We start from the raw sequence: 17,019 nt of genomic DNA on the forward strand, positions 1-17,019 counted from the left end.
TTTCAGTGGCCTATCTGAGGAAAAGGAATGGCAGGAAAAAACTGTTGGTATTTTCCCACCTCAGTTGTAGATCAGTCTTCTGGTCCGCTTGATGTGTTGTATTGATAACAATTAGTGTCACTGCTTGGTGAAAGTATGAGCACAAGAGACGGACATTGGAGTTATTTGTGGGAGGGAAGACCATCCAAAACCCAAGATGCTGGGAAGGGAAGAGAGTAATGGGGGCTTTTTTCTATTCACCCCTTCTTCCAACAGCCAGGAGTGTGAAGGAATAGGTAGAATAGAGAATCTGAACCCCTTACAGCAAGGCAGTGGTGGAGTCAGAGATTAAAAATTCCCTTACGGCAGCAAGAGAGAATTTGGCTTCAAGTTTGTCATAATCCTGTTAGCCTGATATGAAAGATGAAGCCCCCAAGAAGGTTCCATGGAAGGACCGTAATATGTCATCCTCTCCATTCCCAGCAGCTGCAAATCTGGTGTGTGGGTACTGTTCATCTGGCATTTTCTCTGGGTCTTCCTAGTTCACCACTTACCTTTTCATGTCCATTTTATTGCTAGGAGGTTTAGTCTCTGATTAATAGGTTTCATACATTTTCCCAGCCTTGTTTGCATAAACCATTGTTTATGCAAAGTTACACTGCAAATATAATTGTATATTATGTTTTCTAGCATCTTTCTTTCTTTGTTTCATGGATTATAATATGAACATTTTACAAAATCAATTGAAGGAGAAAAATCACAATTATCCTGTGCTAATCCACATGTGTTGTTGGATTTGCACCAAAATAACTAGTAAGAGATATATGGATGCTAAAGAATTCTGATAACCTAATAAAGGGATAGTGTAATTCATACTTCCTGTGACTTGGGTTTGGTTATTCTGTCTCCAGTAGGGTAAGAGTACAAAGTATAAAGCTGGGGTTGGCAACCTGCAGCATGCGTGCTAAAGGCAGCACGCGAGCCGATTTTTTTACTGGCACATTCCTGCCAGCCGGCGTCCTGGCCGCCACCCCTGCTCAGCGCACTGCCGGCCTAGGTGAATGGAACCCCAAGCCTGCAGCGGGCTGAGTGGGGCTGGCGGCCAGGACCCCGGCTGGCAGGAGCTGCTGGTCTGGGGTTCTGTTTGCCGGTGTAGCGTATTAAATTTCTCCCTGTAGGAATGTGCTACTTGCTGAGCACCAGGACTGGCAGCCGTAAGTAGTACACCGTAAGTAGCACATTCCTATGGGAAAAATTTAATACACTACACCAGGGTAGGGAAGGCTGTGCCTCCCCGAACAGCTGGCCCACTTCCCGCCTCCTGACTGCCCCCCTCATAACTCCTGACCCATCCAAACCCCCCCTCCCCCCCCCCCACTCCTTGTCCCCTGACCACCCCCTCCCGGGACACCCTGTCCCCCTCAGAACCCTACACCCATCCAGCCCACCCTGCTCCTTGTTCTCCTGACTGCCCTCTCCCAGGACCTCCCCCATCGGCCCCCCATCCAAGCCCCCCTGCTCCCTGTCCCCTGACTGCCCCGACATCTATCCACACCCCCAACCCGTAACAGGCCCCCCTGGACTCCCACGCCTATCGAACCAGCAATCATAAGCAGGACACCGTAAGTAGTACATTCCTGTGGGGAGCAATTTAATACACTACACCCAGCCCTGCAGAGCCTGCTGACGGTCTGGAGTTCTTAAAATATGTTCTCTCACCCCTTATTCAAAAATTACACTACAATTAGCTTAAAAACTAGAAAATTTAAAAACTTTGTATATTACAGTAATCCTTAAAATTATAATAATAAATACATAGGTTTGATGAAACAAAGTAGTTGTACTTACGTGCCTGTGATTAATTTGTGTTTTCGATGATTTACCTTCTAAAAAAACTCGCATGTGTCTCACCCCCAGAAAGGGCATCTCGCACCCCTAGGGGGTGCATGCACCCCAGGTTAAGAACCACTGCACTAAATTGATAAGATCTGAGTTTTAATTTAATTTTAAATGAAGCTTCTTAAACATTTTAAAAACCTTGTTTACTTTACATACAACAATAGTTTAGTTACATAATATAGACTTATAGAGAAAGACCTTCTAAGAACGTTAAAATGTATTACTGGCACGCAAAACCTTAAATCAGAGTGAATAAATGAAGACTCAGCACACCACTTCTGAAAGCTTGCTGACCCTTGGTATAAAGGAACACTGTTGCATATTTGAGTAATTGGAGTTCCACAAATATTCTCTGTGTTCTTCTGTGGGGAAATATGTGCCTGTTACTTTTGCCTATTATAGTATTCTTAAAAAAAACAAACACAAAATGGAAGCAGGTAACAAAGGAATATAAGAATGGCCATACTGGGTCAGACCAATGGTCCATCTAGCCCAGTAACCTGTCTTCCAACAGTGGCCAATGCCAGATGCTTCAAAGCGAATGAACAGAGCAGGGCAATTATCAAATTATCCATCCCCCTGTCGTCTAGTCCCAGTATCTAGCAGTCAGAGTCTTAGGGACAGCAAGAGCATGGGATTGGATCCCTGACTGGCTAATAACCATTGATGGACCTACTCCATGAACTTATCTACTTCTTTTTAGAACCCACTTATAGTTTTGGCCTTCACAAACTCCCCTGGCAACGTTCCACAGGTTAACTGTGTGTTGTGTGAAGAAGTACTCCCTTTTGTTTGTTTTAAACCTGCTGCCTATTAATTTCATTAGGTGACCCCCTAGTTCTTGTGTTATGAGAAAGGAAGTGTTATTTACCCTTATTCACTTTCTCCATACCATTCATGAGTTTATAGACATGTCATATATCCACTTAGTCCTGTCTTTTCCAAGCGTAATGGTCCCAGTCTTTTAAATCTTTCCTTATATGGAAGCTGTTCCATACCCTTAATCGTTTTTTGTTGTCTTCTTTCCATTCTGAAAACTGGCTGGTGGAACAATGTTCAATAAAAACATGGTATTTTTTTGCATTTGGGAGTGGATCAGGTTAGTTCAGGATCTTGATTTGAACCGTGGGCTTCCCATTCTATAAGGAATTAATGTGCATACATTGCTAATTTTGAGCCATGACACTTTCTATACCCCTTTTAGATTATTTTGTTTAACTTGCAACACCTGCTGTCTGTTTTTCTCATTTTAAAAAAAGGGTGGTGAGTATGCTTAGAAGATGTTTTCCTCTCTCTAGAGTCCCCCATATCATTTATGGAAGCTTGAGATATTTTTCCTTATTTGGAACCTGTCAACAGCTGAATTTGCCTATGACTTGGTGGTAAATGCAGAGGACTCTTTCTCTCCCATTACTGTACCCTGCTGGCCTGGAAGCAAAAAACAAAACACCAACAACAGTTTTACTAGGATCTTCTCCATGTACTGAGAAACACTACTGCTAGGAAAATGGGCTAACTTTATCCATTTTTTATATTTTAAAAAAATAAATGCTGTCATCTAAATAAATTCTAAACTTTTCCTCTTTCAGGAACACCATTTACAACGAGCTATTTCGGCACAGCAAGTCTTTAGAGAAAAGAAAGAGAGCATGGTTATCCCAGTTCCTGAGGCAGAGAGCAATGTCAACTATTACAATCGCCTGTACAAAGGAGAGTTTAAACAACCAAAGCAGTTCATTCACATTCAGCGTAAGTTCATGGATATGTTGTTCTGTCTTCCTTTAAGTTAACTTGGGAATGTTCTTAATGATTGCAGAGGCAAAATTATAAAAGTATTTGTAGGGTAGGTGGAAGGATCCCCAAAAAACCTGGTAAGAGTTAAAGTAGCTAAGTCCTTGTTTCTCCTTTGAAGTAGCCTGGAGGATTTGGGGATTGAGGGAGAGAGGAAGGTATTATTTGCATGGCTGGCTTGTGGATTCCCATATTGACTTTTTGTATGTGATTAAGATAGCCAGTAACCAGAGGACAAATCCTACTAGTTATCTGTTTTGTTGATCACACCATCATAGAATCCATTTGATTTCCTAACTCTGAGGTGAAATAACTGAAGGAGCCATACTAAAAGTTGTCTGTGATGATTGTTTTTTGTCATCAGTTTTTGATGCTCTGGTTCCTGAGTGCCTGTTATCTGTACTCGCAGATCACTTTAGCATGAAGACAGATTAAATAGGAGAATATCTATAGTAGAAAACACTGTATCTGGTCAAAAGAACGGGCTCTTCACTGTAGTGTATGTGAAGTTCCAACTTGCAGAAATATTCTGGGCTACAGGTAATTTTGGTGAATTTGTGTAGGTTTTGCAAAAATGTAGAATTGCATATTTATTATTACAAAGACTTTTCAATTTGTCATACCTGAGACTTCCCTGATTTGGATGGGATTGACTACCTGTGTGGTAATAGGTGCATTTTAGGGGGAAACAAACATAAGGTCACTGTTTGCTTTGTTTTTGAATAGTCATGTTTTCTGAGGTATTTAGGTTGACAGCTTGTAGACTGGACTCGTCCTACTTGTCTGATTATTGTAAACTCTTTGGGCATAGACCATCTTTAGGTTCTGTGTTTGTACCATACTTAGTACAGTGGGGTGCTAGTCTGTGACTGGGGCTCCTTTTCACTACCACAGTACAAATAAATCAAAATAATAATAAAACTTTGTGGTAAGACACTGGGTCTAGTTATTGGTGGAATTTATCAATGTTTTTCTGGAAAGGCATGAAACCAAGCACTTTTCAAATGGTTGATTGTTAAGCCCATACCCAAGAAATCCTCTCTTGCCGCTGACCTCCTTGCTGGTTGTCAACCTGACCCTCTTTATTTTATTTTTTAAATTTTTTGTAAGGATTATTGGCAAAGTTACGTTGAAGTGTCTTGGATAATACAGGAGTCCTCTGATCTCCTTGTCTTCTTTTGTTAGGTTTGTTTATGATATATACTATGTTGATTTTATTGTTCTGCATCCTGTGCCAGATATAGATCCTCTATTGATTCTCTGTGTTCTTTGAAGATGTTTCAACATCCATGAATCTATTATTTACAAGGTGCCATTGAGCTGTCTATGGATATAGATGGAGGTAGACTTATTTGAATGTGTCTGGTTTTTTTTCTCATGGGGAGAACCCAAAGAGTACTATTAGTTAGTTTTTGAATTGTCATCTGCATGCTGCTGATGCTGTCCTCTATTTCTGTTTCATTGCACCTGGGTGGTGTATTTTCTTGTCTTTCCTAGTATATTTCCAAAATTGGGAGTTGTATGAAGATGAGTTGGCTGAAGCCCCCTTTTGGATAAGACAGAGATGATGCTAATAGTGTGAGGAAGCAGCCAAAGGAAATAGTATCAATAAAACTCTTTTGGTTTAAATGAAAATAAAAAATTCACATGCCTAACCAAAATAGTTACATTGGTACAAAAACTGTTCATAGACCATCCTTAGTTGCCAAGGGGCTGCTGCTCAGTTCCATATGGTTTACACTGTCAGCAAGCAGTTCACAGAAAAATGAACTTTGATTCTCTTTTGTGATTTGTTACATGTACCGACATTAACCAATTAATCTTTTTATTTTAAGTAGATATCCATTCATATTACAGTTGCTCTTATGATAGTGAATTGTGGTTTCATAAATCTTGGGCTGTGACTTAGTTTGGAAAGGATGAACAAACTAAGGTCATGTCTATGCTGTAGGCACCGTAGCTACACCTCTGTAATCCTGTAGTGTCGATGCAGACTACAGCATAAAAGGTTTTTTTTTTGTTGCTGTTGGAACTCTACCTCCCTGAGCAACAGCAGCTTATCGACAGAAGCATTCTTCTGTTGACCTAGCTGCATCTACAGTGGAGGTTAGGTCAACGTAGCTATATAGTTCAATGGTGTGGATTTTTCACACCCCTGAGTGCTATAGTTATGTTGGTTGACTCAAGTTTTAAGTGTACACCAGGCCTAAAAGTAAAAGAGAATCAGTGGTAAAAAACTACGTTAATGCAGAGTTCATGTTGTTTGGTAGTATGTTGTCTCCTTGCAGAATGCTGAGTTGAGCAAAACTCAAACTTTTGAAAGCTAGGCAGTGCACCAAGATGCCCTGTTAATACAGTTTTATTCTGCCAATGCCCCAGCTGCTGTAATGTGCCACCTCCTTTTACAAAGTATTCTCTGTCACCTGCTGGATTCCACATAACACTATTAAAGCACAAACAGGAGAAGAAGGAGGGGGGAAAAAAAGATTGCCCATGCCACTTTTCCTTTGCTCCTTTTGGAGCTTGCAGTAGCCAGTGGGAATTATGTGCATATGCTACAGGTGCAGTCAGTGTGTTAGGTTTACCAGCATTAAATGGGAGAGGTAGTAATTGGGCCTGCTTGCTAAAGGTGTGTTTGTGAGATGAGGACATGTGTGGATTGCTTTGAGGTGTATAGGATTATGATATGAAGAGATCTAGGTTTCCTTTTGTGTGTGAGCAAAGTGAACAGCTCCATGTGTACCTTCAGGATCCAGCATTCATCATTTCAGTGCAGAGTTATGCACATTTATATAATTAGTAGGGCACAGGGGTTTTATTACAAAGGGTTTTGTCCATCGTGAGCTGGGGTATGAGAGCAGCCTGAGCATTTATTATCTGCAAGCACTTCAGGTAAAATGAGTGTGGTCAGTAACAGGTGGTGTTGACCTGAATGGTGCTGACAGTAGTTAGCTCTGCTTGGTAGAGGTGTGTTTGCGAGATCTGTGGATTACTTTGAGGTGTGTGACAGAGCTGTGGTTGAGATATGAGGAGTTCTACGTTTTGTACCGTCTCATGTATGAGGAAAGGAAATAGGTGTATTTCAGTATGCAGTATTCATAATTTCTGTACAGCATTGTGGAGATTGCCAGTGGTGGGGCTTTTTTTACAAAGGATTATTGTCAGTAGTGAGGTGAAATATGAAAGAATTCTAATGGTTTAATGATGGTTAAGTGAACATGTAGGTTGAGATGGTATCCTGTGAGTAACAGGACATCTACCTTTGAGGTAAGAGGTGTTGTTCCTAGATTGCAGAGAGAGAGAGAGAGAGAGACGCGCGCACGCACGCTTTCCTTGAGCTAGTATGCCAAAAATATCAGTATAGCACTGGAGTAGCATGAGTGGTGGCTTGTGCTAGCTGCCAGAGTACAAACACCCTGGACTCCATGGGGTGTATACTTGGGAGGATAGCTCAAATCACTGCCTGTGCTGCCCTAGCTACGCTGCTGTTTTTTAGCGTGCTAGCTCGAGCAGAGCTAGCATGGGTACATCTCTGTTAGCTGGGAGTCACACCTCCCAGCCCAAATGTAGATGTATCCTCAGGGTAAAGGAGTTGTAAAAGGTTGCAAGGTGACTCTTAAAATACCATATGTATAAACTTTTTCTGTGCATTTTTGGCTAGTATGTGAGTGTATGCCAGAATCCAAATCTTGTAGTGAGAAAGGCTAATGTGAGTATGTACACATTGAATGAAGTGTTGCTCAAGGAGGATAAAGAGAAGGTGGGTGGGAAACCTTTCTTTTTCCTTTTTGTCCTCTAATAGTGTTAGATGGAATCTTGTGGGTGAGAGTGAGTAGGTTGTAGAAGGAGGTGAAGAGATGGTACATTTCAGCAACTTGGGGGTTGGCAGAGTAAAGGGTATGTGTTAATGAGGCATATTGGAACATTGCTGAAAGAAGACAGTTAAGGCAACCGTAACTTTCCATTTCCTGATTTTTCAGAAGTTTGAGCTTTGTGCAACTCCATCTTCTGCAGTGGGAAGATGTACCACCAAGCAATCTTAACCTTGCACTAACATACTTTTTTGCCATTGAATTTATTATTTTTTTTAGATATGTTGTTTTTCAGAGTTAGTAATCATTTAGGCAGATGTACATATAATGTCTTGCAATTAGCAAACTCAGCCAGTGCCACCCCTCTCTCCCCCTTGCGCACAAGCCCCTCACTCACTTTGCTTTCACACCTCCCCAGGCATGCCACTGACCTATTCACCTTGTTCTTCCTCCAATCTGGCCTCATCTCCACTACTGTACTCACACCTCCCCCCAACAAGTAGGGGACAAATCTTAAAATCTTCACTCCCTGGTATACAAACGTTTCTGTTGCCATTATTCTCTTATACCTCCCCTCCTGTAACCAACTCACATATAGTACCTGGAGTGAAAGACAACTGTATTACAGAGGAGTAGTGTTCCTGGTTTTGTTTCACAGTGGTTGGAGGGTGGAGTTTGTTGCAGGGTTGGCATGGGTTTCCATTCCAAAGTACTGACAGTTAGACCCCTGTCTAATAGATGTATCCCATCTCCGAGAAACACTGAGGTTTCAGGTTTCAGAGTAACAGCCGTGTTAGTCTGTATTCGCAAAAAGAAAAGGAGTACTTGTGGCACCTTAGAGACTAACCAATTTATTTGAGCATGAGCTTTCGTGAACTACAGCTCACTTCATCAGATGCATACCGTGGAAACTAATGTTTCTGTGCCATACAGTACATCGTTTCCAGTCAGCCATGAACCCTACAATTTTCCAATTAATGTTCTTCCAATACTTACTAATAGCTTTCATGCAGTGTTGGGGTGCACTGGCAGAGCTGTGAGGTGCAGGGGGGTTCGGTGCACAGGCAAGGCTGAGGGTGCCATGCCTCCCTCACCTGAGCCCTATCCTCCATCAACCACCCTCTTTTTGCTGCAGCCCCAAACTCCTTTCCTCTAGTTCCCCTAATATCTCTCCCTTCCCAAGAATATTTTCCCCACAAATACTTAGATTATTTTCCTCCCAAAATGAAATTGCCACCCCAGACTCTCATTTAGGCTTGGACTATACTAGAAAATTAAGCCTGCTTAATTATGTTGCTCAGGGGTTTGAAAAATCCACATCCCTGAGTGACATAGTTAAGTTGACCTAACCCCAGTGTAGACAGTGCTAGGTTAACAGAAGAATTATTCCATCAACCTAGCTACTGTCTCTCTCTAGGAGGTGGATTGCCTACTTGTTGGTGATGGGGGACTTCAACTATCCTGACATCTGTTGGGAAAACTATACAGCAGGGCACAGATTATCCAAAAAGTTCTTGGAACATATTGGAGACATCTTTTTATTACAGAAGGTGACTAGGGGAGAGGCTTTTCTGGATTTGATTCTGACAACAGGGAGGAACTAGTTGAGAATCTGAAGGTAGAAGGCGCTTGGATGAAAGTGATCATGCAATGATAGTGTTCATGACTCTAAGGAATGATAGGAGAGAAAATAGCAGAATAAAGAAAATGGACTTCAAGAAGGCAGACTTGAACAAAGTCGGAGAACTGGTAGGTAAGATCCCGTGGGAAGTAAATTTAAGGGAAAAAAGAGTTCAGGAGAGTTGGTAGTTTTTTAAAAGAGACATTATTAGGGGCACAGGAGCAAACTATCCCAGTGTGTAGGAAAGATAGGAAAAATGATGAGACCACCCTGGCTTAATCAGGAGATCTTCAATGACCTGAAACTCAAAGAAGAGTCATACAAAAAGTGGAAACTAGGTCAAAATATGAAGGATGAATATAAAAAACCAACACAAGCATGTAGGGTTAAAATTAGAAAGGCCAAGGCACAAAACGACCTTAAACTAGCTAGGAATATAAAAGGTAACAAAAAAGCATTTTACAAATACGTGAGAAGCAAGAGGAAGACCAAGGAGAGCTTAGGCCCATTACTCAATGAGGAGGGAAAGACAGTAACAGAAAACACCATAATGGCTAAAGTGTCATGAAAAAAGGTAGCAGTCATTGGATGACTACATAGTGAACATCATTGTTAATAGGATAGGATCTGAGGCTGAAATGGGGAAAGAATAAGTTAGATGCCTTCAGGTCAGCAGACCATGAAGAAATACATCCTAGAATACTTAAGGAACTGGCTGAAGCGATCCTTGAACCATTAGAAATAATTTTGAGAAGGGGAGGGATCCCGAAGGATTGGAAAAGGGCAAATATAGTACTTATCTATAAAAAGGGGAATAAGGACAACCTAGGTAATTATAGACCAGTCAGCTTAACTTTGGTACCTGGAAAGATAATGGATCAAACAATTAATTTGTAAGCACTTACAAGAAAATAAGGTAATTAACAGTCAACATGGATTTGTCAAGAACAAATCATGTCAAACCAAGCTAATATCCTTCTTTGACAGGGTAATGAGCATTGTGGATGGGGAGAAGCAGTGGATGTGATGTATCTTGAATTTAGTGAGGCTTTTGACACTGTCTCTCACATGACCTAGTCATTTTAAAAAAAAAAACAAACACTAGAGAAATATAGCTTCGATGAACCTACTGTAAGGTAGGTGCACAACTGGCTGGAAAAGAGTAGTCAGAGTAGTTATCAATAATTCACAATTGAGCAGGAAAGGCATATCAAGTTGGGGTCCTGCATGGATCTGTCAGGGGTCCGTATCTTTGTAAATGATTTGGATAATGGCATAGAGAGTACGCTTATAAAGTTGGTGGACAAATCCAAGCTGGGAGGGGTTGCAGGCACGCTGGAGGACAGGATTAGAATTTCAAAATGATCTTGACAAACTGGAGAAAAAGTCTGTATAAAATAGGATGAAGTTCAATAAGGACAAAAGCAAAGTACTACACTTGGGAAGGAATAATCAGTTGCACAAATACACGTTGGGAAATGATTGCCTATGAAAGAAAACTGCAGAAAGGGATCTGGGGGTTGTAGTGGATCACAAACTAAATGAATCAACAATCTAATACTGTTGCAAAAAAAGTGAACATCATCCTGCATGTATTAGCAAGAGTGTAAGAACGCACAAGAAGTGCTTTTTTCGCTCTACTTCACACTGATAAGGCCTCAACTGGACCTTGAGTGGGCACCACACTTTCGGAAAGATGTGAACAAATTGGAGAAAGTCTAGAGAAGAGCAACAAAAATGATTAAAGATCAAGAAAACATGACCTGCAAGGAAAGACTGAAAAAACTGGGTTTGTTTAGTCTGGAGAAGAGAAGACTGAGTTGGGGGCATAAGTCTTCAAGTACGTAAAAGGATGTTATAAAGAGGAGGGTGATAAATTGTTCTCCTTAACCACTGAGGTCAGGACAAAAAGTAATGGGCTTAAGTTGCAGCAAGGGAGATTTAGGTTAGACATTAGGAAAGACTTCCTAACTGTAAGGATAGTTAAGCACTGGAACAAATTACCTAGGGAGGTTGTGGAATCTTTGTCATTGGAGGTTTTTAAGAACAATTTAGACAAACACCTGTCAGTGAAGGTCTAGATAATACTTAACTCTGCCTTGGTGCTGGAGACTGGACTAGATGACAAATTGAGTTTCCTTCCAGTTCTGTATTTCTCTGATTCAATGAACAACCTTGAATAAAACGCAACAGATTGACACCTATTTGACTCATATCACATCACATAGTTTGATCTCTCCTTGGCGAGGGAGGGAGGTGGCCCCTAGAAACTTTTTTTAAAATGGCAGGTGATGGTGGGGTTCATCTCTCCGGAACCCCTAGCACCAATGATTGTTTCCCTGCACCCTTCTGAGGCATACCAGATTTCAAAGAAATCTTACTAAGCATGTTGATGTTAGAGGATTTAGAAAGATTAAACTTTAAAAGATGATATGATGTAATCTTAACTGTAGTGGCACTCTTGCACCACTATTATGTCTTTGTTTAGATATTAATGTTTTGAACAGTAAAGATGTAGAAAGGAACACAGTCTTAATAGAATTCTTTGGTTTGGAATCAATATTCTAAAAAAAGTGGATAATCTAATTTGTATATTATGTAAAACATTAATATATTAAAATTAAAAGGCAAGGGTTTTTACTAAATTTCAGCCCCTGTGGCTTACTGTATTAAGTATAATCCATTACTTACAGTACAATAAAAGTAAGTTCCCTTTTGTTAATTTCTGAATTGTTGGTCTGAGAAAAGGTAGTAGTATCCTGGTACAGTAGCATTTCTTTCCCAGCAACCCTAGTTTATTTTTAAAATAAAATAAAGGCATTTCAAAATTAGATTCTAACTGAACCCACAAAATTTTAAATCCATTGCAATTAATCTATTACAAAAAACCCTATTAATGTGATTAAGACCATGTTAAGGCATATTTTTAGATCCCCCTCATTGAGTGTAGCGAATAAATCAGTATTTTCTTCTTTCTTGCAAGTACAGTACTCCTTCCCCAAATTTAAAAATAAATGAAACATTTAGACTAGGGCTGTCAAGTGATTAAAAATTAATTGAACTGTTAAAGAATAATAGAATATTATTTATTTAAATATTTTTGGGTGTTTTCTACATTTTCAAATATATTGATTTCAGTTACCACACAGAATACAAAGTGTACAGTGCTCATTTTATATTATTTTTATTACAAATATTTGCACAGTAAAAAACAAAAGAAATAGTTTTTCAATTAATCTAATACAAGCACTCTAGAGCAATCTCTTTATCATGAAAGTTGAACTTACAAATGTAGAATTATGTACAAAAACATAACTGTACTCAAAAATAAAACAGTGTAAAACTTTAGAGCCTACAAGTCCATTCAGTCCTACTTGTTCATCCAGTCACTCAGACAAATAAGTTTGCAAGAGATAATGCTGCCTGCTTCTTGTTCACAATGTCACCTGAAAGTGATAACAGGTGTGGCCCTATTGTAGCCAGCGTTGCAAGATATTTACGTGCCAGATGTGCTAAAGATTCGTATGTGCCTTCATGCTTCAACCACCCTTCCAGAGGACATATGTCCATGCCTATGATGGCTTCTGCTCGATAATGATCCAAAGCAGTGTGAACCAATGGATATTCATTTTCATCATCTGAGTAAGATGCCATTAGCAGAAGATAGATTTTCTTTTCTAGTGATCCAGTTCTGTAGGTTCCGCATCGGAGAGTTGCTCTTTTAAGACTTCTGAAAGCGTGCTCCACACGTCATCCCACTCAGATTTTGGAAGGCACTTCAGATTCTTAAACACTGGGTTGAGTGCTGTAGCTATCTTTAGAAATCTCACATTGATATCTTCTTCGTGTTTTGTGAAATCTGCAGTGAAAGTGTTCTTAAAACGAACAACATGTGCTTGGTCATCATCCAAGATTGCTATAACATGAAATATATGGCAGAATGTGGGTAAAACAGAGCAGGAAACATACAGTTCTCCCCCAAGGAGTTCAGTCACAAATGTAACGAACACATTTTTTTTTTTAACGAGCGTCGTCAGCATGGAATCATGTCCTCTGGAATGGTGGCCAAAGCATGAATGGGCATACGAATGTTTATACCTTTTAATGTCCGCTACAAAAGTGCCATGCAAACGCCTGTTCTCACTTTCAGGTGACACTGCCTATAAGAAGGGGGCAGCATTATGTTCCGTAAATGTAAACAAACTTGTTTGTCTTAGCTATTGGTTGCACAAGAAGTAGGACTGAATGGACTTGTAGGCTATAAAGTTTTACATTATGTTTTTTGAGTGCAGTTATGTAATCTACGTTTGTAAGTTGCACTTCCACGATAGAGACTGCATTTCAGTACTTATATGTAGTGAATTGAAAAATGGTCTTTGTTTATCATTTTTACAGTGCAGATATTTGTAATAATAAAGTGAGCACTGTGTTGTAATAGAAATCAATATATTTGAAAATGTAGAAAAACATCCAAAATATTTAATAAATTTCAATTGGTATTTTATTATTTAACAATGTGATTAAAAGTGCGCTTAATCATGATTCATTTTTTTAATCTTGATTAATTTTTTTGAGTTAATCACGTGAGTTGACTGCGATTAATCGCAGTCCTAATTTAGACCTGAGCATTATCAGCCCCAACCATTCAAAATGTATGCATCAGGCCCCACCCCCCCACCCCCAAGAAATTGGGTCTTAAAAATCATAAGGTTATAAAATTTTTATTCTTTTTCTTTGCTTTCTGATGTCTGAACCATTAGGGTTTGTGTTTTAAGGCTTTTTCTGAATCCATGAGGGCTACACACTTCTTTAATGAGAGTTGAGTCTCATGTAAACATGAGTCTCCAGCGGTTAGGTATTTAAGAGAAAACATAAAATAACACAGCACTCATGATAAAATTTCTGGAGTTGGCAACACTGAAAACATGGCGTTTTTTTCCTCCAACAACTCTAGACCCAGCTAATTCACAGTAAAAATTTCCTACACATCTTTTACAATTTCTTCAAAAACTGTAATACATATTTAAAATAATGAAATCTTGGTAACATGAAGTCTCACTACTGCAACTCTAAACAGGGTAAAGACTGCTGGCTTTTTATTTAAACTGTTTTTATTTTGGTGTGGATGAACAAAGGTGCAAGTTTGCAAGATTTTATAAATACAATTTTCCACAATATTTTACAAATTCATGGTTCAGTTTTCATCTTTTCAATCTATGGACTTTAATTGAGAAGCTAGGACCCAGTGTTGTGAACTGTAACATCCTCACAAGTCTTTTTTTCTCAGTAATAAATTGTATTGATTATCAGATTTCCGTTTAAATAAAATCTTACGTAAGCTTTTGACACACACTGTGGAGCTATTTTTAATACAATTTCAGTGATTCAGTACTTGATAATGTTTATTATCTATGTATTTATAGCACAGCACCTATATTCAATTCTGAATTAAATACTAAAGTTTTTGTTGCCCTAAGGTAAATAAATAAAACATCTTCACTGGTTCTACTGCAGTAATCATGAAAATTAAATGATTTGGGGAGTTGAAAGACTCCTTATGCCATTTTTAACTTTTTAGGTTCCTAGCTTGAAACATTCACTAATTGAATGTTAGCATAATTGGAAGTTCTTGCCATTGTTAGGACTTCAGTAATCTATCTGAAATGAATTGGCATTGCTACCTGATACTTGTCCTGTCCAGATTACATTTTAACTGACAGAGACAAAGATTTAATATTCATGGAAGCTGAAGTTATGCTCTAAATTCTAGAGAAACAATTTCCAGGTCAAGGCTGGGGCGTGTCACCAGGGCAGTATGGTTGGGGACGGAAGGGGAAAAGAGACTTGGCCGCTTTTTCATTCTTCCTGTGCTGTACCTGTTTTGGGCATTAATAGTGCCTTAATTTCCATTGGTGTTGATCGAGCACTTTTATAAACACAATACAAATTAAAAAAAAAAATTAAAAACCCACAATATATTACATACGCTAATAATCTAAGTTATCTCAATTTAGCTGCCACTTTAAATTTGTTTGTTTTTGTGGGTTGGAGGGAGAGAAGTTAAGTTGGCCTGGGTAAAATGTTAACCCTGATTTTTAGTGAGAATTTTAAATTAGATTTTTTTTTAAACTAAATCTTACGGTGACTGATATATAAAGTGACTCAATCTCTTTATAATTCAGCATCTGATATTAATATAACTTGGCTCTGACCTTTTCCCCTTTGCTGAATACATACTAAAGAAAAGTAGGTTTTAATTTAAATTAAATATATCAGAATATTGGAAAACATTACCATTGACGGATGTGAAACTTACAAATTTAAGACATAACAGAGGTCATCTAGTTTGAAAGGTGTTAATTTGCAGCTAAAAATGGTGCTTTGTTTTGTTTTTCTGAAACGTTACTGTAATACCTTAATTTGGAATCCTTAACATAAATAAGTGACTTCTGTAACTAAAAGCAGCTTTTATATATGTTTCTGTTTCAGCCTTCAATCTGGACAATGAACAACCAGATTACGATATGGACTCTGAAGATGAGACATTATTAAACAGACTCAATCGGAAGATGGAAATCAAGCCGCTGCAGTTTGAAATTATGATTGACAGGCTTGAAAAAGCTAGTTCTAATCAGGTATTTCACTCTTTTTAAAGAAATAATTCTCTTGTTTTACTGATAATCATTCTCATCAATGTTTTGATTTTGTTTCACTTCTATTTAATCTTTTACATATTTTTCTTAACCGTTGAATATCATTACTTTGCATCCCACTAATTATTTGAAAAACACAACCCCAGATGCATTGTGTGGTTTCATAAAACCACTGTACACCTCTTTATCTTATTAGTCAGTCAGAGTCACTAAATGTTTAATTACCTAGAATGAAAATGGTAAGTGAAATAGTGTTTTTGTTTTTTTTATTGTCCTCGTTGAACTCTAAAATTTAGTGCAATAGAAGAGGACGGCTATCATCCTGTTTTGTCAATATCAGTGTTAGAGATATCAACTTTAGTAGGCTGACAGTTTTTTGCATGAACATCCTGATTTTCCTTAGCTTTCCATTTCTTTGGTCCAGTTTCGGATTTAGCGTGCGGGTGGTGTTGGTGGCCAGTGATACACAGGAGATCAGACCTAAAGCTTCTGGTGGTCCCTTTTGTCTTTAAATTCTATAACTTTGGGGAAAAAATCTGACATTTTTAATTTGTATTGTAATTTAAAAAGAAAACCAAAAAGCCCGAAACAAGCTAAACTCAGGATTTTTCTTTGTTGTGACAGGCTGATCTTTAGTAGCTTTAGTTTACTTTCCAAACTTAGTTCCTGTTCCTGCGAATTGGGTAACACTCTGTTTCCATTGACTTCAGTGGAAATCCTAGAACTTCATTTGGAGTTGAGTGCTCAGTAACTTGGTGGTGCACATCCGTCTTGCAGAACCAGCTCTTAGTTTGGATTCTAATTTGAGCTGTGTCTTTTATAAAAATCCCTTAATGATTTACTATTTTAATGTTTTACCCTAAATATGCAAAAAGTGTATTAGAAATTTCTTAAATAGTTTCTCTATATTACGCTACAATTATGAAAGGTAATTCTGAGGGCACTGTTAACCTCTTTTGGTTCAAATTTTAGCAATAATAAACTATAATCTGATGGGGAGTGTCAAGTAAATAAACTAATCTGTTACTAAAATACATCTTTCTCTTTCCTTTTTTTTTTTTTTTTTTTTAAATCTCACATCTTGCAAGTTGTAGACACAGATTACTTTTCTTTTTGTAGGGAGTGTAAGATGATGTGAAGACTCACTAATCAGGAAAGGAAAAATAAAAATCCCAGTGACTGGTCACTTCACTTTCCTTTTTTCAGGCATGCTTCTTTTCAAAAAATAAAACTCAAGAACAAATCAACTCAAACTACTGGGTAA

General features: G+C 38.6%; 1 protein-coding gene across 1 annotated transcript in view; it reads left to right on the forward strand.

Moving 5' to 3' along the window:
- The window catches only part of EPC2 (enhancer of polycomb 2), an 85,215-nt gene that overhangs the window by 26,809 nt on the left and 41,387 nt on the right, over positions 1-17,019 (forward strand). Inside the window, exons 2-3 of the mRNA XM_077830039.1 lie at positions 3,468-3,627; positions 15,592-15,737. Coding sequence (XP_077686165.1) covers positions 3,468-3,627; positions 15,592-15,737 — 306 coding nt within the window. The remainder of the gene's footprint in view (positions 1-3,467; positions 3,628-15,591; positions 15,738-17,019) is intronic.

Source organism: Eretmochelys imbricata, chromosome 11 (genome assembly GCF_965152235.1).
Source record: "Eretmochelys imbricata isolate rEreImb1 chromosome 11, rEreImb1.hap1, whole genome shotgun sequence".
Lineage (NCBI taxonomy): Eukaryota > Metazoa > Chordata > Testudines > Cheloniidae > Eretmochelys > Eretmochelys imbricata.